Source organism: Oncorhynchus gorbuscha, linkage group LG15, assembly GCF_021184085.1.
Source record: "Oncorhynchus gorbuscha isolate QuinsamMale2020 ecotype Even-year linkage group LG15, OgorEven_v1.0, whole genome shotgun sequence".
NCBI lineage: Eukaryota > Metazoa > Chordata > Actinopteri > Salmoniformes > Salmonidae > Oncorhynchus > Oncorhynchus gorbuscha.
The window spans coordinates 34,313,764-34,338,565 of NC_060187.1; the positions used below are offsets into that span (position 1 = coordinate 34,313,764).

At 42.5% G+C, this 24,802-nt stretch overlaps 3 protein-coding genes across 3 annotated transcripts; 1 reads left to right on the top strand and 2 right to left on the bottom strand.

Moving 5' to 3' along the window:
* Positions 1 to 512: 512 nt before the first annotated feature.
* LOC123997237 (glypican-3-like) lies at positions 513 to 12,666 on the bottom strand. Its single transcript, XM_046301397.1, has 3 exons — positions 12,217 to 12,666; positions 4,838 to 5,052; positions 513 to 566 (listed from the first exon to the last, which is right to left on the bottom strand). Exons 1-3 carry the CDS (start codon positions 12,380 to 12,382, stop codon positions 513 to 515), a joined length of 435 nt encoding a protein of 144 aa, XP_046157353.1. The 5' UTR covers positions 12,383 to 12,666.
* Positions 12,667 to 19,944: 7,278 nt separating this feature from the next.
* On the top strand, positions 19,945 to 21,455 carry aqp12 (aquaporin 12). Its single transcript, XM_046303486.1, has 3 exons — positions 19,945 to 20,623; positions 20,814 to 20,930; positions 21,042 to 21,455. The coding sequence occupies exons 1-3, from the start codon at positions 20,029 to 20,031 to the stop codon at positions 21,161 to 21,163; spliced, it is 834 nt and encodes a 277-aa protein (XP_046159442.1). The 5' UTR covers positions 19,945 to 20,028; the 3' UTR covers positions 21,164 to 21,455.
* Positions 21,423 to 24,459, bottom strand: LOC123998356 (ribonuclease P protein subunit p21-like). The gene is given in 6 exon segments (XM_046303487.1): positions 21,423 to 21,822; positions 21,825 to 21,868; positions 22,159 to 22,293; positions 22,517 to 22,599; positions 22,786 to 22,886; positions 22,972 to 24,459. Coding segments are annotated over 6 exon segments (519 nt in total). The 5' UTR covers positions 23,029 to 24,459; the 3' UTR covers positions 21,423 to 21,723.
* Between the last annotated feature and the right edge of the window lie 343 nt (positions 24,460 to 24,802).

Genomic DNA, 24,802 nt, shown 5'->3' on the forward strand with positions numbered 1-24,802 from the left:
TGAGCTGCTCTGACAGCTGATGCGACGAATATGAAGCGCGGGCCAGCCAACGAGAACATACAGGTCGCAGTGGTGGGTAGTATATGGAGCTTTGGTGACAAAATGGATTGCGCTGTGATAGACTGCGTCCAATTTGCTGATTAGAGTGTTGGAGGCTATTTTATAAATGACATCGCCGAAGTCAAGGATCGGTAGGATAGTCAGTTTTACGAGGGTATGTTTGGCAACATGAGTGAAGGATGCTTTGCTGGAAATAGGAAGCCGGTTCTAGATTTAATTTTGGAATGATTAATTAGGTTGGTTATCCTTCCACAATATCACAATGAATGGCAGAAATGTCAAGTCATGTATCACTATATTTGATATATTACAAGATTACAGGTATACTGTGCAATTTTCATAACGTCTAGATGGCTTATATGGAATGCTGTATGACAAAAGGAGTCTATATTGAGAACATGCCCACGTCAGGGGAGATACCTATTGTGGGCAATCCCTAGCTGCTCGGCTGCTCAGTCCTGGCCCTGGGGGTCTGCCGTAATGTTGGCTGACACTCTGGCCTTGGCCTATCACACCTGAAACCAATCATGAATGTTTCACTAAGATCGTAAAGCTGAGTGGGGTGTGTTGGGTTGGGGCGCTGCAGTGCTGTGGACCCCTAGGGACAGGATGGGGTGGTCCAGCTATATTGTGTGCAAGTAAAAAGAGCTCTACAGTACTAGTAGGCCTATGATATGAATTACAGTGCCCTCTGTAATTATTGGGACAGTGAACCCTTTTTTTACTTTTTGGGACTTGGATTTGAAATCAAACAATGACTATGAAGTTCAAGTGCAGACTGTCAACATTTTCCCCCTGGGTATTTTCATCCATATCAAGTGAACCGTTCAGCTGCATCTGAGTCTTCAATGACAGAACAGTGCCAATACCTCCTTCCTTAATGATGCACACAAGACAGTTGAGTGAGCAACACTAAGGAGTACCATGTCACGGGTTGGAAAAGATACAACTATTGCAGTTCAGTGGAATCTAATTTTCTACTGTCAATAAAACCAACTTGAGAAGACTTGCACCACCCTCCTACAATGTATAGGCAAATCCTCCATGCACAAAGCCAGCCACTGTCAGAGAACATCCCACTCATGACCAGAATAGTCACAGTCTATGAGCATAACCCAGGTTTAGTGGGCTGTGGTGTTTCCCAGGTTGATAGGAAGTATTTACTCAAACTGTGGGAAAAGGAAGAGCTGGAGAGCAGCTGCAGGCTGAGGACTAAGAGGAGACCCTAATGAAAACATCCTGTACATACAGAGGGAGACCAGTAGGGACACTAATTAGCCCTTTACCATTTACAGCTCATACACATACCCTGACTGACTACTGTACTATTCTATTGTACAATTGGCCATACTAAACCCAAACCCTGTTTTTGAAATTGATGTTGTTGTTTTTTTTTCATTTCCAACATCTCAACAACCCAGCTTTGGATAATTTGGTTAAATGGGATGAGCCTAAAACTGAAATGGAGGTTCTGGAACATGGTACCAGGGCGTAGCAGGGGCACTGTCCTGTCCCCGGCAAGCCAGTCAAGCTGCTCTGGAGGGCCTCTCTCTCTAATATGTCTACTGCTGGCTCATATAACCTAGGAGCTGACTGGAATCAAAGGGACCCGGTAAGACACAGATGACTGGCATGCAGTCTACAGTTTCCAGGGCCAAATGTATCCCTGTGTGACCAGCTTGGACTCACGGCCACGGGTATACCCCACACTCTGACACCAAGGAACCTGGATATGTAGCAGACTGAGATGGAGAGAGAGGATCAGAGGTGCTACTCATATCATCCTAGCGTCAAGAAACAATCCACTGATCATCACAGACATATGAACGTTTAAAGGTTATGAAATTGTGGTTGTTTTTGTCCCTGATTTACAGACACACAAAAACAGTATTTGAAATGTACTATGATACATTATTTGACCATGCTATATATGCATTCTTGAGTGTTTCCAACAAGAGGGTTGGTTCAGACATTCCCGTGTGTGGGACACAAACCATTTCCATGAGGTGACTCTGGGTGCCCTTTACACCGACAGACGACAACCTACAACTGCAGTCTCATGTCAGGACGGACTCCTCCTCAGTCTTCTCAGTTTCACCCACATGCGTTTCCAATTATGTGTGCAAATCAGTTCCACAAGAGCCTGTCATGAAGGTTAAGCCACGCTGCAACTACCAATATAGAGTTACAGAGAGAGTGACAGGCTTCCAATGACACACCAATGCAGGAACATATGTATACTGTATATTCACACAAACACACACATACACACAGCGCAGCAAATCGGGTGTGGGAACGACCGAGCTGTAAATGTGATACTGGTTCGCACCTCCAGGTTCCTGGACGGAAGCAGGAGATCTTAACCCTATGTGGGCCACAGACAGAGGGCGGGGGGAGAGGCAGAGGTGAGCGGTGACGGGAAGGTGTGCGATCCATAAGTCTCACTTTTCAAAACCAGGTGCACTGAATCAGGGATCTCCCAACTCTTTTCCCTATGTGGACATATCCTATCCTAGCAACGGCGTCCAAAACACAGGGGCATCGAGTGACAGGGCAGGGATTACTTGGGGATCGTGTGATGAGCCCATGCTCATCTGTGATAGGGTCAGACCAGCAGCCTGGACAGGAGGGCATGCAGGTCATCAAGCACCATAACTGACTACTGAGTCCCAAGACTGCTGTCCTGACTCCTGTCCTGCCCATGTCGTCCACTCATGCTATAGGCTCCTTAATGGGACAGATTGAAGGGGATATCCTAGGTCTCTGCAGTGCTGACCCCATATGCCCTGCCTGGTCCCCATTCCCACCCCCAACACCCACATTGGGCCAAGACACACCCTGGTCATAAGTTTGAGCTTGGCAGGTTCTAAATGGCAAGATCAGTGTCATGTCTCTGCACCGCCTGGCAGGGTTGTGTCAGTAAGTCTGTCCAATCTACTCTAACCTCTGAGGGTTTCAACAAGTAGTGCTTAGGTACTTGGGTAAATGTGTAGTCTTTGGTGGTGGGCATGGAGTGTAGGGATACAGACCGGTATAGGCCCTGCAACAGCCTAAAGCCTAAATTAACTCAAGCTTATTTAGGCTGCTGAATGGTCATTGGGTGTTATGGCGCATTCTGAGCCTGGTCAAAATGAGGTTCAGATGTAACTCATGAATCACATTTGTAACCATTAGTGTCCATCACCTATTTCTCACAAGTAGATGGCAGGACCTTAGATCTTTTCCCAGAGACCAATTTGTGAGAGGCTTCAGAGGAGAGATGAAATGAAGCAGATGTCAGGGGGACCAGAGGGTAGCGTTTACAGAAGTACTCAGTAGAGAGGGAATACAGCAGTAAACAAAATGCTGCGAACATTATATACACATTAAGAAGTACAACAAAAGGCTAATGATCACATCTGAAAGTGATACAGAATGACAGCAAAATATGCTAATATTAACATTTTCGAGTGTACTTCCTCTGAACTCCAACTGCATCAGGTTTGAGGCACTTAAACACATTGTACGCACAGCATACATCCACAGAAACAGACACAAAACAAAAATACATGTAGACACATATAAAAACATACATGTAAACTGCCACGATAATGCTTTGTGTGAAATGTTTATTGTAATGAGATTCCTTATTCTAGAAGCCAATTAGATCAGGTTACCTCAGCAAACCCACTGCTGAAAGCCCAGTGAGCAGTGACCTGGCAGGCATCCTCAGAGGACACTGTTCACATCACTCATTGACATCATCTGTCTTTCAGCAGAGATAAAAGGCCAAGAAAGCCTCCCTTTCTGAGAAGCCAGGGACCAGACACCCAGCTTGCCTGACGTCTCAAACTGAATTATTCCGCTGCTCTATCATTCGCTACATACTTCAGTCTGAGACTGCAATCATTGAAGTCGTTTGTGTTGACATCAAAATGAGGGATATTGTATAAAACTAAGTAATCAGCGATTGGATCTCTAACCAATCAGAGTATCAATTTTATAAACGTCTGGCTACCCATCGGTTTCTGGGAGCAATCAAACGATCTAGAATGTATTGCCATTCTAGAAATAGTAAGGAAGGTACTCAGATCCAGACTCATTGCGGAGAAGAAACTAACGTCCGTGGGCGGGCATAGAGTTTGGCAGGAGCAAGGAGTTTGGGTAGCCAGGCAACCGCCCAGCAGCCCTCTCTGTGAAAAGCAGAGCAGGATAACCCCACTATTCTTCCCTCTCATTCAGGACAGCTCGTTAGAGAGACAGATTGATTCAAATGTTAACACATCTCCAGGGATACTCAGTGAATGTAAACATTTTTCCCTCCCTGTATTTCATTGGTTCAGAACAAGACCTGCTGTGTATTCTCTACTCTACATGGCTGAATAGAGAGAGAGAGAGAGAGAGAGAGAGAGAGAGAGAGAGAGAGAGAGAGAGAGAGAGAGAGAGAGAGAGAGAGAGAGAGAGAGAGAGAGAGAGAGAGAGAGAGAGAGAGAGAGAGAGAGAGTGTGTGTGTGTGTGTGTGACAGAGGCAGAGACAGACTCAGACATCTAGAAAGACAGAAAGATATAGACAGATAGAGATACAGAGCGCAGTAGTCAAGTTATTAATTTCTCAATGTGAGGCCTGGCTAAATATTTGCTTTATAAGCCAATATTGAACCGTACAAAACCAATTTCAAATGCCACTGAAGTGGTTCTCAGTGAATCATGGCTCTCTCGGGATATCAGTGAATTCGTAACAACCTAACCATTAAGAGACTTCAATAGCAATTACATTTTTTGTTGAATATACTCTAACATCATCCCACTCCCCTCTCCTCGCCCTGTCCCACAGGCCCCCCATATCCTTACCCTGGAAGGCAGAGGAATGGCCCACAATGAGGTACTTGAGCTCAAAGCTGTAGGAACGGATGTTCTGGAGAGTCTCTCTGCGCACTGCTGCCTGGTAACTCTCCTCCATCTTGCGTGTGCAACATGACGGGCCTGGGTGCTTGCAGATCTGCAGCTCGCCATCTGGGAGAGAAGAGGAAACACATTATAACAACAAACCTGACTAGAGAGGCAGAAGCGAAGCGAGAGGTTTTACTCCGCCCAAAATCTGTCCATAAAAACAGGCCCACATAGTGAGGAATTTCTGTATAGAGGTCAAAGAGAGAGTGTTGAATTTGTTCAACAAAAAATGTAATTCCAATAGAAGTTTCTTAATGGTTAGGTTGTTACGAATTCACTGATATAAGTGGACGCAGGTGGCATTTCGGCAACTTTGAAAGAAATGTACTATATATCGGAGTTGTGATGTTGTCATAGAGATAGCATGGACATTGCCATTGAGGTCTTTCACCATTTTAAAGTAGTCAACTGGGTGGGGATTCCTATGAGTTGGGAACAATCAGCCAATGAAAAAGAAGAAAATGGACTACCTTAAAATGTAGATAACCTCAATTGCACTGCCCATGCTGTCACAGACGCTATAATGGCACAGATACAGAGATGAGTCCTCTATCTATCTCTATGGTCTGTTGGTCACACGAGTATCTGCCCTCTCATTAGCTAGAATGGTCCCACCTGATCTCGGCTCCTCCCGTCTGCCTCTCATCTATGAGGCAATGTATTTCCATTGTTAGAGCTGTCACTTGACTATCTTGTCAATATAACAGACGATCTTTAACATGACACATCTCAACTGAGGTGTCAATATGAAATACATAGCTCAAGTGTGCTAGAAGCTTTGACCAAATGTGGTTAATAATACTTACTCAAATAGTTTAATAAATAAATAGTGAATAAATGGTTCCAACACATTATTTCTCTACATTTATTTCTGATGGGAATCTACACTGAGTGTACAAAACATTAAGAACACCTACTCTTTCCATGACATAGACTGATCCAGGTGAAAGCTATGATCGCTTATTGATGTCACTTGTTAAATCTGCTTCAATCAATGTAGATGAAGGGGAGGAGAAAGTTTAAAGAAGGATTTTTAACCCTTGAGACAATTGAGACATGGATTGTGTATGTGTGCCATTCAGGGGGTGACTGGGCAAGGCAAACAGTTTAAGTGTCTTTGAACGGGGTATGGTAGTAGGTGCCTGGTGCACCGGTTTGAGTTTGTCATGAACTTCAACGCTGCTGGGTTTTTCACGCTCAACAGTTTCCCATGTGTATCAAGAATGGTCCCTCACCCAAAGGACACCCAACCAACTTGACACAACTGTGGGAAGCATTGGAGTCAACATTGGCCAGCATCCCTGTGGAATGCTTTCGACACCTTGTAGAGTCCATACCCTGACGAATTGAATCTCTTTGAAGGCAAAAAGAGATGCAACTCAATGTTAGGAAGGTGTTCCTAATGTTTTGTACACTCAGTGTATACTGTTTTCAAGTTCCCTTTCAGTTAACAAAGAGTCCCCTAATACAATCTAATTTGGATGAGGTCCAGGGTGACCCTGGCACCCCTTAGCCACTCTAGCCGATGTCCTCGCTCACCACCCCACTCCCCTCCACTCCCCTCCACCACCCCCCACACCCACCCCCCCAAGCTGGCTCACCATAAGCTTGATCTCCCATATGAAACTAATACACCAGCATGTGAAAGTGGAGCCAGGAACGAGAGAGAGAGAAAAAGAGCTTCAGAAATAGACTTTGGCTATCTGGCCAGAACTGGCTGAATCAAAGTCCAGATACAAGAGCTCCAACAGGGCAGAGAGAGGAAGATGCAGAAGGAAACAGAGCGATGCAGCTGAGTTTAGGCTCACCAGAGTTAACATGCTTAAAAACTCAACCAAGCCTAAATCATTGGACGTGTCAATCATGACAGCATTGTGTGAACAAATCAATCATGTGACTGATGACAGCTGATGTAGACTTACATGCACTGGATGTTCTGTTGTTCAAGTATCAAAATGTTATCACAGTTGTGTGAAATAGCTATGTCTGTCTGGTCCTCGCAAGTATGGCTTTTCTCAGGCTCAGAAGCCCCCAATACAACCGCTGCATGTTCATATGACTTAAAAGTAAGTCTTAAACAGTAAACAGTAAATCTCACATGTCTTTCATCCCACGTATGAGGACAGAATTGGAGGTGGGCTGAGCGATGAGGAGGACAGGACACAGTGTCATACACATTCACAGCAAGCTCCTGAGAGGGGGTTGAGAGGCAGTGAAAGCGTGAGGATTCATGATTACCGTCCTCGTCTCCAGTGTGAGGAATCTGACATTGACAAGCTACTATAAACCAAGCTGAAGAACAGCTGATTGGGATCACGAGATGGGAAAAAGCAGGCCCCTTCGCAATCCCCACTACCACCACAACATGCCCTACACTACTGGGCATCGGCAGCACAGTGGTGAAAAACATCTTCCACAACCCACCCGTGCATCCACTCCTCGATGTGATCACCCTCTAAATGCATACGAGCATCTCATTCTATTTTCTGTGCTTCCTCTACCTGCTAAACTTTCTAACCAACTTATGCAAACAATGTGTGTGACAGTTAATAAGGATGAGGGCAAACAGCAGTGAAGGGAAAGGGGCTCAGAGTGCTAATAGACAAAGCCCAGTGTCTCCTCAGCTGTTGGAGTCAGCCCCCATTTGTCCCAGAATGCATTGCTGTGGCTGGATTCAGTGTCTGTGACACTTTTCCCCCAAGGACAAGATGTTATGCATGCACTGTACATTAAAATACCACAGTGCAAGTGATAGACACTGCAGAGGGACACAGGAACAGGGGGCTTATTAAGACTGAAATAAATCAGTTAAACACTGGGGTACTTTCCAAAAGGCACAGTGATCATACGATACCACACATGAATATACAGTGCATATACAGTGGGGCAAAAAAAGTATTTAGTCAGCCACCAATTGTGCAAGTTCTCCCACTTAAAAAGATGAGAGAGGTCTGTAATTTTCATCATAGGTACACTTCAACTATGACAGACAAAATTAGAAAAAAAAACAGAAAATCCCATTGTAAGATTTTTAATGAATTTATTTGCAAATTATGGTGGAAAATAAGTATTTGGTCACCTACAAACTAGCAAGATTTCTGGCTCTCACAGACCTGTAACTTCTTAATTAAAAGGCTCCTCTGTCCTCCACTCGTTACCTGTATTAATGGCACCTGTTTGAACTTGTTATCAGTATAAAAGACACCTGTCCACAACCTCAAACAGTCACACTCCAAACTCCACTATGGCCAAGACCAAAGAGCTGTCAAAGGACACCAGAAACAAAATTGTAGACCTGCAACAGGCTGGGAAGACTGAATCTGCAATAGGTAAGCAGCTTGGTTTGAAGAAATCAACTGTGGGAGCAATTACTAGGAAATGGAAGACATACAAGACCACTGATAATCTCCCTCGATCTGGGGCTCCACGCAAGATCTCACCCATGGGGTCAAAATGATCACAAGAACGGTGAGCAAAATCCCAGAACCACATGGGGGGACCTAGTGAATGACCTGCAGAGAGCTCAGACCAAAGTAACAAAGCCTACCATCAGCAAGGGCATTGAAGATGAAACGTGGCTGAGTCTTTCAGCATGACAATGATCCCAAACACACCGGCCGGGTAGCGAAGGAGTGGCTTCGTAAGAAGCATTTCAAGGTCCTTGAGTGGCCTAGCCAGTCTCCAGATCTCAACCCCATATAAAATCTTTGGAGGGAGTTGAAAGTCCGTGTTTCCCAGCAACAGCCCCAAAACATCACTGCTCTAGAGGAGATCTGCATGGAGGAATGGGCCAAAATACCAGCAACAGTGTGTGAAAACCTTGTGAAGACTTACAGAAAACATTTGACCTCTGTCATTGCCAACAAAGGGTATATAACAAAGTATTGAGATACACTTTTGTTATTGACCAAATACTTATTTTCCACCATAATTTGCAAATAGATTCATGAAAAATCCTACAATGTGATTTTCTGGATTTTTTTCTCTCATTTTGTCTGTCTTAGTTGAAGTGTACCTATGAAGAAAATGACAGGCCTCTCTCATCTTTTTAAGTGGGAGAACTTGTACAATTGGTGACTGACTAAATACTTCTTTGCCCCACTGTATAAGTCTACAACCCCCCGATGTTTTTTTTTTTTATACATTTTATTTTGTTAATTGTATGTCAATGATCTACACAAAATATTATGTAAGTAGAAGAAAAATACATGAAAAATAAAACACAAATATACCTTGATTAGATAAGTATTCCCTCTCATGTGTAAATACATGTTAGAAACCCATTTGGCAGCAATTACAGCTGTGAGTCTTCTTGGGTAAGTCTTATAAGAGCTTTGCACATCTGTATTGTGCGATATTGGCTATTTTTATATTTTTTATTATTCAACATCTGTTAAAAGTGTTAGGGATCATGGCAAGACATCCATTTTCAAGTCTTGCCATAGATTTTCAAGCATATTTAAGTCAATAATGTAACTTGGCCCCTCAGGAACACTCTTCTTGGTAAGCAACTCCAGTGTAGATGTTGCTTTGTGTTGTAGGTCATTGTCCTGCTGAAAGGTGAATTCCTCTCCAGTCTCTGGTGTAAAGCAGACTGAAGCAGGTGCTTAGCTGAATTTTGCCTGTGCTTAGCTCCATCCTGTTTCTTTTCATCCTGAAAAACTCCCCATGCTTGAAAGTAAAGAGGCAGTTGCTCAGTGATGTGTTGTGTTAGAATTACCCCAAACATAAGGATTTGCATTTTGACCAAAAAGTATATTCCTTTGCAGTATTACTTTAGTGCCTTGCACATATTCTGTATATCTGTATTCTTCTTTTCACTCTGTCATTTAGGCCATTGAACTCTGTAGCTTTTTAAAATCACCAATGACCTCATGATGACATTTCTAATCAGTTTCCTTCCTGTCCTCAAGCTCAGTTCAGAAGGACGACTGCATCATTTTTGTGTCTGAGTGGTTTAATACATCATCCACAGTATAATTATTAACTTGACCCTACTTAAAGATACATTTTAATTTTTTAATTAGGCAAGTCAGATAAGAACAAATTCTTATTTTCAATGACAGCCTGGTCAAACCCTACCCCAGACAACACTGGGCCAATTGTGCGCTGCCCTATGGGACTCCCGAACACAGCCGGATGTAATACAGCCCAGGGTTGAACCAGGGTCTGTAGGGTCTCTAGCACTGAGATGCCTGCAGCCTTAGACCGTTGCACCACTCGGGAGCCCTAATATTCAATATCTGATTTGCTATTGTTACCCATCTACCAATCACTGAGGCTTTTCGAAAAGCTCCCAGGTTTTTGTATTTGAATCTGTGCTTGAAATTCAATACCTGACTGAAGGACCTTACAGATGTTGCATGTACGGGGGACAGAGGAAGGGGTAGTCATTAAACAAATAATTACTTCACACAGACTGAATCCATATAACTTATTGTTAAGCCAAATTTGACTTCTGAACTCATTTAGGCTTGCCTAAACAAAGGGAGTGAATACTTGCGCAATTACTATATTTTTGTTATTCAATTTTTATTACTTCGTAAAAATGTGTAGAATTTTCTTTTCACTTTGACATTATGGAATATTTTGTGTATTTTGAATATTTATTTTGAATATTTTTTGGACATTATGGAATAAATCATTGACAAAATATTTCAATGAAATCTATTTAAATCCCACTTTGTAACACAACAAAACATTTTAAAAGTTCAAGGAGGTGTAGACTTTCTATTAGTGGTAGAAAAAGTACTCAATTGTCATACTTGAGTAAAAGTAAATATACCCTAATAGAAAAGGACTCAAGTAAAAGTGAAAGTCACCCAGCAAAATACTAAAAGTAAAAGTCTAAAAGTATTTGGTTTTAAATATACTTAAGTATCAACATTATTTCAAATTCCTTATATTAAGCAAACCAGAGGGCCCATTTTTTTTTTTTTATCTACGTATGCCATTGAGACAACATGAAATTGATATACAAAACAACAAGTTTGTATCCCATAAAAGGCGAAGTATAAAGTATAGCCATGATGTTCAAGCAGGACAAGCAGTCTATTAAACCTAATGACCTGTATATGTACTGTAGATGATCACACACAACACGCAGCTCAGTTATTGTGGCCCCTGGGGCTCGGGTCTGACCAATATAGATGAGGAGAGAGAGACAGAGAGAGAGAGAGAGAGAGAGAGAGAGAATATGTGTGTGCATTTGTGTATTTATTTGGTTTTAATGGGATATTTGATTATGATACTATCTCCAAACTAAATTGCAAAATGATTTTGACTCACACTTCATTTTAAGGTATCCTTAAAAATATTTATGAAGGGGCTTCTAACTTTCAAGTTGTTTATAATCTGTTCAGTAGGTGTTTAGTTTATACAACTTTAATAAACAATTATTGAACATTGGTTGAAATTGCGTGAATGCTTTTTTGGTGTTTGCTGAATTATGAGCTGATATAACTGCAATGTTATTGATTATGACAGTTATGGCCATTGCATCCATATAATAAGCTCAGTATTTGAAAAGAAAAAAAAAGAAAAGATTGGGACCCTTGGGACTCATATCCAGTTCTTGGAATTATGATTTATACACAAAGACAAAGCATTAACTATTCGACCTACTTGCTAGCCAGTTTTGCTTGAATCTTTCTCTTGAATCTTTGTCACAGTTTCTGCTCATTTTGCCATCCATCACCTAACCTATAACATTTTCATTGGCATATCTCTGTCTGATGTAGCCGGAAAGTATATTCGGATCAGGAGGATGAAATGCATTAATGTGGAAAGGAAATATAATTTCAGTATCAGACAGAAAACTTGAGTAAGCTTGCAATGTATTTGTGCGAGTTTTGACAATGTGAACGATCCTATGAGCGCATTACTGCTGTCACTACCAATGAAGTAGCCTATATGCTGTCACTACCAATGAAGTAGCCTATACGTCATTGTTCACTATGTGTATTTGTCCTATTCACAGCACAGGGAACCATGTGTAAGCTTTTACATGAGTAAGAACTTCATTTTTTATGAAAAAATGAACAGGCTAAATGACACTTAACATTAATGTAAACAATTTGTACATTTCTATGATTTTGAGGTATCAATACCTTAAGGAAAAGAATGGAAAAGAAACGGGTGCACAGCACGCACAGGTGCACAAGCGGCGGGAATCTGGCTCCTGGACACAACATGTGTTAGGACCTGCTAGATCAAGTGCGCACTAACCTGTTCCAGGTGCCTCGGGGACCCATTTCAACGAGCCGATCTGGCGCAATTGGAAAGCCGTTTTAACCTCATGGCAACTGTGCGCTCCTGCACCAGAAGCTCCACATAGTACAACTGTTACCCAAATCAACCAAAAGTCAACGCGTTGGAGTATCCTTCGGAACATTGCACCATTTCAATCAGATAGACTATGAAGGTATCCTGGCAGTGGTATGGCCGTTTGTAAAAGTAGCCTAATAGGCTATTAAAGTAGCCAAATACAATCCCAAAACAAATTCGCTGTCCTTATCAACTGCATCGGTCTGTTCAAATATCACATTCTTGGGTCTGTTCAATAGAGCGCACGACGTTTACACTCTTAAGTAGGCTATCACCTTAAAATCCATGTGCTTCAGAAAGTGCAACACCGCTCTTTGGTAGGTTACAGCTGCGCACTCTCTCGCTCTCTCCCTCTCTCTCTCTCTCTCTGAATATCACACACACGTACACGTACACACCGTGCAAACCAACATACACTATTGAAATGCTCGGTCTGAAACATCACACACAAGACAGCAAAAAAAAAACATATTCGTTTCTTCAGAAAGTATTCACACCCCTTGACTTTTCACACTTTTTGTTGTGTTCCAGCCTGAATTTAAAATGGATTAGATTTAGATTTTGTGTCACTGATCAACTCCCATAATGTCAAAGTGAATTGTTTTCAGAAATTGTTACAAATGAAAAACAAATAAAAAGCTGAAATCTCGAGTCAATAAGAATTCAACTCCTTTGTTATGGTAAGCCTAAATAGAGTTCGGAGTAAAAATGTGTTTAGCAAGTCACATGAAAAATTGCATGGATTAACTCTGAGCGCAAAAATGGTGTCAACGTGATTTTTGAATGACTACCCCATCTCTGTACCCCACACGTACAATTAAATAAAGTTAAATACATATATATATATTTTTTTATTAAACAAAATATCTGTACGGTCCCTCAGTTGAGCAGTGAATTTCAAGCACAGATTCAACGACAAAGACGAGAGAGGTTTTCCAATGCCTCGAAAGAAGTGCACCTATTGGTAGATGGGTTCAAATAAAAAAGCAGACATTGAATATCCCTTTGAGTATGGGGAAGTTATTAATTACAGTTTGTATGGTGTATCAATAATTCCAGTCACTACACAGATACAAGAGTTCTTCCTAACCCAGTTAACGGAGAAGAAGGAAACCGCTCAGGGATTTCACCATGAAGCCAACGGTGATTTTAAAACAGTTACGGAGTTAAATGTCCGTGATAGAAGAAAACTGAGGATGCATCAATAACATTGTAGTTACTCCACACATCTCCATTCTTCAATTATCCATTGCTTTTGTCTTGTTCCATTCACACCTGGTTTGCATTCCCCAATCACACTAATTGTATTTATTCCTCTGACCCCCCTCATGTCTTTGTGTGAAATGAGTTGTGTGTTAGGTGTTGTACGCACTAGCCTAAGCGTTTGTTATGTTCTGTGTGTTTTCACGAAGCGTATTTGTATTGCTAAACATTTATGTGTGACATTTGTGCGCTCTCTACACTTTGCCTTGTTGGCTGGAGGACGTTTTTGACGCAGCTGTGTCCATCTGTATATCTCTCATACCGTAATAATAAAGTGTGCGCCTGTTCACAATTCTCTGCTCTCCTGCACCTGACTTCACCACCAGTATGCACACACCTGACACTCTTCATATTTTCAAGAATTGGTAGTGCCTGCATCATGTTATGGGTATGCTTGTCATCAGCAAGGACTATGGACAGGGCTCCGGGCAGCCGAGCGGAAATGGAGGAAAACTCGCCTCCCTGCGGACCTGGCATCCTTTCACTCCCTCCTCTCTACATTTTCCTCCTCTGTCTCTGCTGCTAAAGCCACTTTCTACCACTCTAAATTCCAAGCATCCGCCTCTAACCCTAGGAAGCTCTTTGCCACCTTCTCCTCCCTCCTGAATCCTCCTCCCTCTCTGCAGATGACTTCGTCAACCATTTTGAAAAGAAGGTCGACGACATCCGATCCTCGTTTGCTAAGTCAAACGACACCGCTGGTTCTGCTCACACTGCCCTACCCTGCGCTCTGACCTCTTTCTCCCCTCTCTCTCCAGATGAAATCTTGCGTCTTGTGACGGCCGGCCGCCCAACAACCGGCCCGCTTGACCCTATCCCCTCCTCTCTTCTCCAGACCATTTCCGGAGACCTTCTCCCTTACCTCACCTCGCTCATCAACTCATCCCTGACCGCTGGCTACGTCCCTTCCGTCTTCAAGAGAGCGAGAGTTGCACCCCTTCTGAAAAAACCTACACTCGATCCCTCCGATGTCAACAACTACAGACCAGTATCCCTTCTTTCTTTTCTCTCCAAAACTCTTGAACGTGCCGTCCTTGGCCAGCTCTCCCGCTATCTCTCTCTGAATGACCTTATTGATCCAAATCAGTCAGGTTTCAAGACTAGTCATTCAACTGAGACTGCTCTTCTCTGTATCACGGAGGCGCTCCGCACTGCTAAAGCTAACTCTCTCTCCTCTGCTCTCATCCTTCTAGACCTATCGGCTGCCTTCGATACTGTGAACCATCAGATCCTCCTCTCCACCCTCTCCGAGTTGGGCATCTCCGGCGCGACCCACGCTTGGATTGCTTCCTACCTGACAGGTCGCTCCTACCAGGTGGCGTGGCGAGAATCTGTCTCCTCACCACGCGCTCTCACCACTGGTGTCCCCCAGGGCTCTGTTCTAGGCCCTCTCCTATTCTCGCTATACACCAAGTCACTTGGCTCTGTCATAACCTCACATGGTCTCTCCTATCATTGCTATGCAGACGACACACAATTAATCTTCTCCTTTCCCCCTTCTGATGACCAGGTGGCGAATCGCATCTCTGCATGTCTGGCAGACATATCAGTGTGGATGACGGATCACCACCTCAAGCTGAACCTTGGCAAGACTGAGCTGCTCTTCCTCCCGGGGAAGGACTGCCCGTTCCATGTTGACAACTCCATTGTGTCCTCCTCCCAGAGCGCTAAGAACCTTGGCGTGATCCTGGACAACACCCTGTCGTTCTCAACCAACATCAAGGCGGTGGCCCGTTCCTGTAGGTTCATGCTCTACAACATCCGCAGAGTACGACCCTGTCTCACACAGGAAGCGGCGCAGGTCCTAATCCAGGCACTTGTCATCTCCCGTCTGGATTACTGCAACTCGCTGTTGGCTGGGCTCCCTGCCTGTGCCATTAAACCCCTACAACTCATCCAGAACGCCGCAGCCCGTCTGGTGTTCAACATTCCCAAGTTCTCTCACGTCACCCCGCTCCTCCGTTCTCTCCACTGGCTTCCAGTTGAAGCTCGCATCCGCTACAAGACCATGGTGCTTGCCTACGGAGCTGTGAGGGGAACGGCATCTCAGTACCTCCAGGCTCTGATCAGGCCCTACACCCAAACAAGGGCACTGCGTTCATCCACCTCTGGCCTGCTCGCCTCCCTACCACTGAGGAAGTACAGTTCCTGCTCAGCCCAGTCAAAACTGTTCGCTGCTCTGGCCCCCCAATGGTGGAACAAACTCCCTCACGACGCCAGGACAGCGGAGTCAATCACCACCTTCCGGAGACACCTGAAACCCCACCTCTTTAAGGAATACCTAGGATAGGATAAGTAATCCTTCTCACCCCCCCCCCTTTAAGATTTAGATGCACTATTGTAAAGTGACTGTTCCACTGGATGTCATAAGGTGAATGCACCAATTTGTAAGTCGCTCTGGATAAGAGCGTCTGCTAAATGACTTAAATGTAATGTGAATGTATGGAGTTTTTTAGGATAAAAATAAAAGGAATAAAGCTACGCACAGGCAAAGTCCTAGAGAAAAACCTGGTTCAGTCTGCTTTCCAACAGACACTGGGAGACAAGTCCACCTTTCAGCAGGACAGTAACCTAAAACGTGATGCCAAATACACACTGGAGTTACTTACCAAGACCACATTGAATGTTCCTGAGGGGGCTAGTTACAGTTTAGACTTAAATAGGCTTGGCAATCTATGGCAAGACTTGAAAATGGCTGTCTGGCAATGATCAACAATCAATTTGATAGAGCTTGAAGAATTTGGAAATATTGTACAATCCAGGTTTGAAAAACTCTTAGAGATTTACCCAGAAAGACTCACAGCTGTAATCACTGTCAAAGGTGATTCATCTCAGGGGGTTGAATAACCTAATAAAAATATATTAGGTTTTTATTTTCCATTAATGTAAAAAAGATTGTTGACAAAAAATGACAATTAATTTTATTTTAATCCCACTTTGTAACACAACAAAATGTGGAAAAAGTCAAGGAGTGTGAATACTTTCTGAAGGTACTGTAGGCCTATTGGGTTCTCTGTTCTTAGGTTTTGGCAAATCATTGTGCGATCATTTAAAACAATAACATGACATTTGGAGTTATCGATGGATTCATATGACTGGGCATGGGCGCAGCCATGGGAGGTGCTGGGAGGGCATAGGCCCACCCAATTGGGGGCCAGGCCCACCCACTGGGGAGCCAGGTCCAGCTAATCAGAATGAGTTTTTCCCCCACAAAAGGGCTCTATTACAGACAAAAATACTCAGTGTCATCAGCTGTCTGAGTAGCTGGTCTCAAACAATCCCACAGGTGAAGAAGCCAGATGTGGAGGTCCTGGGCTGGCGTTTACACGTGGTCTGCGATTGTGAGGCCAGCTAGATGTACTGCCAAATTTTCTAAAATTACGTTGGAGGCGGCTTATGGTAGAGAAATTAACATAAAATTATCTGGCAATAGCTCTGCTGAACATTCCTGCAGTCAGCATGCCAATTGCATGCTACCTCAAAACTTGACAATTCGGTGGCATTGTGTTGTGTGGCAAAATTGCACATTTTAAAGCGGCCTTTTGTTGTCCCAAGCACAAGGTGCGCCTGTGTAATGATCATGCTGTTTAATCAGCTTCTTGATATGCCACACTTGTCAGGTATATTGGCAAAGGATATGCTCAATAACAGGGATGTAAACAAATGTGTGCTTTGAGAGAAATACTTTTTTAGAATTTTGGAAAATATATGTAATCTTTTATTTCAGCTCATGAAACATGGTACCAACACTTTACATTTATATTTTATTCAGTATACATTGTATTTGGAAAGTATTCAGACCCCTGGACATTAACACATTTTGTTACATTACAGCCTTATTCTAATATATATTAAATGTTTTTCCCCCTCGTCAATCTACACAATACCACATAGCACCACTTAGCACCAGGTTTTTAGAAATTTGTGCAAATTTATTACAAATTAAAAATGAAAATATCACATTTACATAAGTATTTCAGACCCATAACCTAGTACTTTGTTGAAGCACCTTTTGCAGCAATTACAGCCTTGAGTCTTCTTGGGTATGACGCTACAAGCTTGACACACCTGTATTTGGGGAGTTTCTCCCATTCTTCTCTGCAGATAATGGGGAGCGTCGCTGCACAGTTATTATCAGGTCTCTCCAGAGATATTTGATCAAGTTCAAGTCCGGGTTCTGGCTGGGCCACTCAAGGGCATTCAGACACTTGTCCCGAAGCCTCCCCTGCATTGTCTTGGTTGTGTGCTTAGGGTCCATGTCTGTTGGAAGGTAAACCTTTGTCCCAGTCTGAGGTCCTGAGTGTACTGGAGCAGGTTTTCATCAAGGATCTCTCTGTACTTTGCTCCGTTCATCTTTACCTCGATCCTGACTAGTCTCCCAGTCCCTGCCGCTGATAAACATCCCCACAGCATGATGCTGCCACCACCATGCTTCACCATAGGGATGGTGCCAGGTTTCCTCCAGACCTGAAGCTTGGCATTCAGGCCAAAGAGTTCAATCTTGGTTTCATCAGACCAGATAATCTTTTTTCTCATGTTCTGAGAGACTTTAGGTGACTTTTGGCAAACTCCAAGCGGACTATCACGTGTCTTTTACTGGGGAGTGGCTTCCATTAAGGCCCTTCTCCCCCGATTGCTCATTTTGGCTGGGTGGCCAGCTCTAGGAAGTCTTGGTGGTTCTAAACTTCTTCCATTTAAGAATGATGGAGGCTTGTACTTTGGCCCTTTCAATGCTACTGAAATTTGTTGGTACCCTTCCCCACATCTATGCCACAAAATAAACCTGTCTCAGAGCTCTAAGGACAATTTCTGGCTTGGTTTTTGCTCTGACTTGCACTGTCAACTGTGGGACCTTATATAGAGAGGTGTGTGCCTTTCCAAATCATGTCCATCAATTTAATTTACCACAGGTAGATTCCAATGAAGTTGTAGAAACATCTCAAGGATGATTAATGGAAATAGGATGCACCTGTTATTTTATGATATTTTTTGCAAGAAATTCTAAAAACCTGTTCTTGCTTTGTCAATATGGGGTATTGTGTGTAGAGTGATGAAGGGAAAAAATATTTAATCAATTTTAAAATAAGTCTGAATAGTTTCTGAATGCACTGTATATATTCATGTCCAGCCTGCAGGGGTTTATCTAATATGGATTCAGTAACTTCAAGGACTGATATCTTCATCATCGACGTATTAACTGTGTTTGCATTCATAGGTAAATTGACATCCTAAATAAAGCCAGTAGCAGGGCTATGCAAAACATCTGCCCCGTGTGAGGCTCGAACTCACGACCTTCAGATTATGAGACTGACGCGCTGCCTACTGCGCCAACAAGGCTCAAACATGCAACGTCCAAGGTGGATAAATCAGTCATTTTGAGTTTTACTTCACCACATTCTTAAAGAAGATAATGTACTTTTTACTCCATACATTTTCCCTGGCACCCAAAAGTACTGGTTACATTTTGACAGGAAAATGGTCAAATTCACACACTTATCAAGAGAACATCTCAGGTCATCCTTACTGCCTCTGATCTGGAGGACTCACTAAACACAAATGTTTCATTTGTAAATGGTGTCTGAGTGTTGCAGTGTGTCCCTGGCTATCCGTAATTTAAGAAAACCTGTGCCTTCTGGTTTGCTTAATATAAGGAATTTGAAATGGTTTATACTTATACTTTTACTGTTGATACTTAAGTACATTTTAGCAATTCCGTTTACTTTTAATACTTAAGTACATTTAAAACCAAATACCTTTAGACCTTCACTCAAGTAGTAATTTACTGGGTGGCTATCATTTTTACTTGAGTCATTTTCTATTACAGTATCTTTACTTTTACTGTGACAATTAGGCACTTATTCCACCCCTGGTTCCCAGATAGCATGGACCTTAACAGTGCCCTTATTTTACAATGCAATTATTCCTGTAAGTACAGGGTTAGACAAGGGTTAAGGAGGATTAGACTGAACAGTATGAAAAAGTATGAAAATGTATGCACTTACTATATTGTAAATCGCTCTGGATAGGAGTGTCTACATTGGTCTGCTAAATTACTAAAATGTTAAATGAACACAGATTGACACATAGCAGAATAAATAGCTAAATAAATAAGATTCAATAAATATAACTGAATCAAAGTAAGGTATATTCTTTAGTGGGATCAGACCAGGTAACAATATTTTTTTTCCTGGTGTCAATAAACTATATATTTGGTTTAAGCTACAATAGTCCTTTGCCCTTATCAATGGGGCAAAGCCACTTCCCTGACCTTGAGAAGGGAAGTGTGTATTTTGGCAGGTGGTGTGGGATGAAAAGCTGGTGTTTCTGTGATAAGAAAAACGCTTCTCCATGTGCCACGTTGTCACAATCACACAGACAGCAAACTGAGCAACAAGTCATACATTGTGTGAGCAGAACCAGCAAGGTGTAGTATCATCGGTGAACCTAACTATGTCTGGACTCAATGTCTCCCTTGCTTACTTTCTCGCTGTTGTGGTGTTTGGTGCAGCCTTTAGAAGCCTTTTCAGAAAATGGCCTTGTTTGAGTGTTGCAGCAGAGTTTCCGGCCTCATATGTGCTGGTGGCATGCTGGCTGGAGGTGCAGACCATTAAAGAGGTGGGCGAGTGGGCAGGAGGACTGGGTCCAGACGTGACTCTAACCATACTGTTTTTAGTGCTGCTTACCCATGGTGTGATCTGTGCCGGAGCCACTGGAAACCCCTCCCTGACTCTGATGGATTTCCTGCTGCTGGAGACCCCTACTCTGCACACTCTGCTGGCTCTGGCTGCTCAGTTCCTGGGGGCACACCTGGCTCTGCTTGGGGCTGGCTACTACTGGGCCCTGGAGCTTAACGACATGCACATGATCAAGAACCTGATGTCAAGGGAGTGCAGCACAGCCCTGCGTGTCTCCCTGGTGCAGGGGGTCTTTTCTGAGTGTGTGTGTGCATTCATCTTTTATCTGATATACCTCAGCCTGAAACGTCGCTCTGCGCTGATTCGGGTTCCTCTTGTTGCAGCTGTGCTCACCTTCTTCTCCCATTCAGGTAAGTAGCCCATCATGACAATCATGGCTCTAACTTAGATTTCAGTAAAGAGATCATTATTAAAGTTGCATAGGCCTATATGCTGTTTTCTTTATGTTATATCTGTGAGTCAGAAAAAAAAACTGTTTTTGTAGATGATCGCTGCATTAATAAGTTCATGATCGGAGAACTCATCTTCTTTGTATTTCAGCCAGTGATTATACCATGGCTTTCCTGAACCCCTCCCTGGCCTATGGCCTTACCTTCTACTGTCCCGGGTTCACCTTTACGGAGTACTCAGTGGTCTACTGGCTTGGGCCAATTTTTGGTAAGTCAAACAACATTTTTGTTACATACAAACACCTGATAAAAAGGCTTTATCCTTGACAATGAGGCATAATTGCTTATCAAGCTGGTAATACAGATATCCTCTTTTCAGGAATGACGCTTGCCCTTCTCCTGTACATGGGCCACATTCCCAGGATTTTTACCAAGAACCTGCTGTATTCCCAGAAAACCCACTTCCGGGTGCCAAAGGGGGAGGGAGATAAAAAAAAGTGAAAGAATATAAAAATCCTCCACCTCAGCTGATGCAATAACGGACCTAGAGTGCATTAGGAATGCAATGCTCAATTTTGTTCTTATTGGGATGTTTCATTACGCACTGAGCACTATTCAACAGCTGATTCTCTCCTTAGGTTAAACTGACAAAAAGTGGTGGGCTATAGAATAATAAGATCTGTACATGTATGATACAATTTTATATCTCATGTACAACAACCTGTGTTCTTTCAGAAGTAATACATCAATTGAAAATAACTATTTTAAATAAACATGTGTATTAAACATTTAACATTGGTTGTCATTCCTGAACTTACTGTACATTGTGAACAAGTTGAGGTATACACAAAACTCAAACCATACATTTTTTTTGTTGCATTTTTACCAACCTCAACCAATTAACCAATCCATTACCAAAATACCACTGATGTAATGCTAATAGGTTGTCACCAGCAAAAAAACACAGCAAAAAAATAAAATATGCTCAAATAAAAATTTAAAAAATGAAATTGTTGAAAATATGTGTCAATACCACACAAAGAGGCTATGTCCAGTTGTGACTAGGCTACCGAGGCCACAGGGCTCAGGTTTAGGGCTTGGATGGAGACACCTGGTGCTGGGTAGAGGAAGGCCCTGTAGAGGATTTCTGAGATACGGGTCCATCAGCTTTCTCCTTCTGCAACTCTTTAGTGGAGTGACCTTGTTCTGCAAAACAGACAGGACAAATGTTAAACAGCATGGCCTTCCTCTGAGATGGATGAAAAGTGGCATATATTATATTATATAAATATATTATCTTTCCCCACATAGCCAACATGCAATTTATACCGGTGTCGTGCGTACAAGACTATCTGCGGAAATCAAAGAAGGCATCTGACACGCAGTCCGACTACTCAAACTCTTAATTCACCTATGCATGACGGTCCTTAGTTGTCCTGCGCCTAACTAATATGAACCATAACTAATGTAGTGGAGTTGTCTCAGGGTAACCTCACCTGGCTGCGATTGGTTCTCCAGCTGGGCTTCAGACTGGTCCACCCACAGGCGATGCTTTGGATTGTTAAGGAACCTCTTGCTCTGTCCACAGCTGAGACACTGCAGCACTGTCATGCGGTTTCTATACTTAATCCCTGAAGAGAATAAAGCATGGGTTACATGTAATGACATTGGACTCTCACTCAGTACTTCAAAAATCTCATCATGAGATATAAATGTCTCCAACTGCTAGGTACAACCATAACTCTGTTTTCATCTGTGTTTGTATTGAGAAGGACTAGAACGACAAATAGCTTGCAACAATGTGTTGGCTTTGATTAGGTGGCTGACGAGCCATCTATTTAGTTATATACTTACTTCTCTGTCTGGCTGTGGCAGTTACTCCTGGGACCAGCAAAGAGCAGCACTTCTTACATAATGTTCTTTTCACTGAGGGGTCTCTATAAAGATGTCAATAACATTCTAGTTATGCCCTAGTTGTCATCATTTTAGCAGACATGTTTCAAACTGACAATTTCTGTCATGTATTCTTAACGTGACATGAAAGTTGCAACGTTTATTGATGGAAATGTAAGCACATATTTTTTCTTACAAGAGTTTTTACGGTATTGTTATAGTGTACTCACTGTCTCAGCACCAAACGTTTTGCAATGGTCTTCTGAGTGAAGCAGTAAAAACGAGCCAATTCCACATTCTCAGGGGTTTGAGACAAAACACAGTGTGCAGCCTTCAAGAAATCAATATCACATGAAACCACGATCTGTGCAAATCAGTTAGCAAAATATAAAGTACTAGAAATCAATAAAACGTACCTGATATAGAAAGTTTAGTCTTTGATATGCTTCCTTGTCTTTCAAGTTTGCTGCCATTACATAGATGTGGATTGCTATGCTAAATTAGCCTGCTAACTTCTATGTAGGCTAGCTAGGTAGCTATGCTATCTAGCTAGTTATATGTATCCACAGAATGGTAAGTAGCTACCTAACAGGCAACAGGAAAATATGTAGCCTCAAATTCAGCTAGCTTCACAAGCTTCTAGTTAGTTAGCTAGATAAACCCTCTGGTAACTAATCTACCTCTGAACCAGGGAGCCAGGGTGTTTTTACTGTCTTGTGGATTTTATATGAGAGTTGACAACCAACTTTATGGTGCATTACCGCCACCAACTGGACTGGAGTGTGCACCAGAAACAGGGAAGGACTAAATCCTACCTAATATTCTCGTCTCCCTAAGGAAACAAAATACATAATTAAATACTACATCTCCTGAAGGTTCCCCAGCAGTTCACTTAACATTGGCTCTTCAACCTCATTACACCTTAAATATAACAACATTCTCTCCCTTTCCCTCCCATATTGCTGCCACTGAAATATAACATGTTCCACTGTCTCCATCTCCTCTTGAAAATGATCACACCTCCCAGTATGATGTTTTCCTACCAATTCCAATGTACTATGGAGTCTTGTGACCCAGTCTCAGCCTTGTAATTATACTTTTGCCCCTTCTATCTCAACCTGAGGACCTCCCTGCCCACCACCTTTCCTGAGTCTTATACAGGTGTCTTCCCTTTCCCACAACTCTTGCCCTTATTTTATAAACACTGTTTTTATTAACCACTTGGCTTCTGCTTTACTGATTGACAATTCCATCTCAACATCAGGATGTTTAAAATCCTGCTTGGCGAGAACATCCATTTCTTCATTGCCCTCATTTCTTCACTCCCACATGAGCTGGTGCGTAGAAGAACAAGACACATACCCCCATGTCTCACCCTATAAAACCCTCATACAATAGATACTGTTTTCTATGAGACACACATTAATTTAAGGTCATTAGTGCTGCACAAGAGTCAGAGCAGATAACTACCCTGTCTGGCCTCACCTCCTCCACCCACTCTTCAGTCAAGAGTATGGCCAGCAACACCCTTGTGTAAACCGATAAATTATCCGTTGCTCTTTTTGTCATTGCCACCTTAAACTAAGAAACGCTAAAAGCTGCACCTGTCCTCGCTATTTAAGGGTCCTTAGATCCATCAGTGAATATATTCAAAAAAGCATAGTACTGTGTTCTTAAATGTTCACAACTGAACTGAATATACTTCTTCCTCGACAGTTCTTACCCTCTCAAGCATCCCTAAAACTATACGAAATATATTACATCACCAATTAATTGATTAAAACACACAGTTTTGCAATGAAGGTATATAATAGCTTCAAGAGCGCTCTGGTGCGGCACCAGGGGACAACTGGTTTCCTTCCTCCTCTGGGTATATTGACTTCAATACAAAACCGAGGAGGCTTCCAGAGGACGTCCTCCAACCCATCAGACCTTTCAGAGCTCTTGCAGCATGAACTGATTCCACCCAATCAAAAGATCAGAGAATGAATCTAGTACTGAAAGCATAAGCTACAGCTAGCTAGCACAGCAGTGCATAAAATGTGGTGAGTAGTTGACTCAAAGAGAGAGAATGACAATAGTTGAACTTTTTTTTTCAAGTTCAGGAGAAGCAAGAAAGAGCTAGCTATATTTAGTATTTTTTTTTTCCGGCTCAAATAGAGGAATGCTATGTTAGCTAGTGTAACAGCCATTGGTAAGGACCAAGATGCACCGTCGTAAGTGTTCATCATTATTTTAATAAACTGA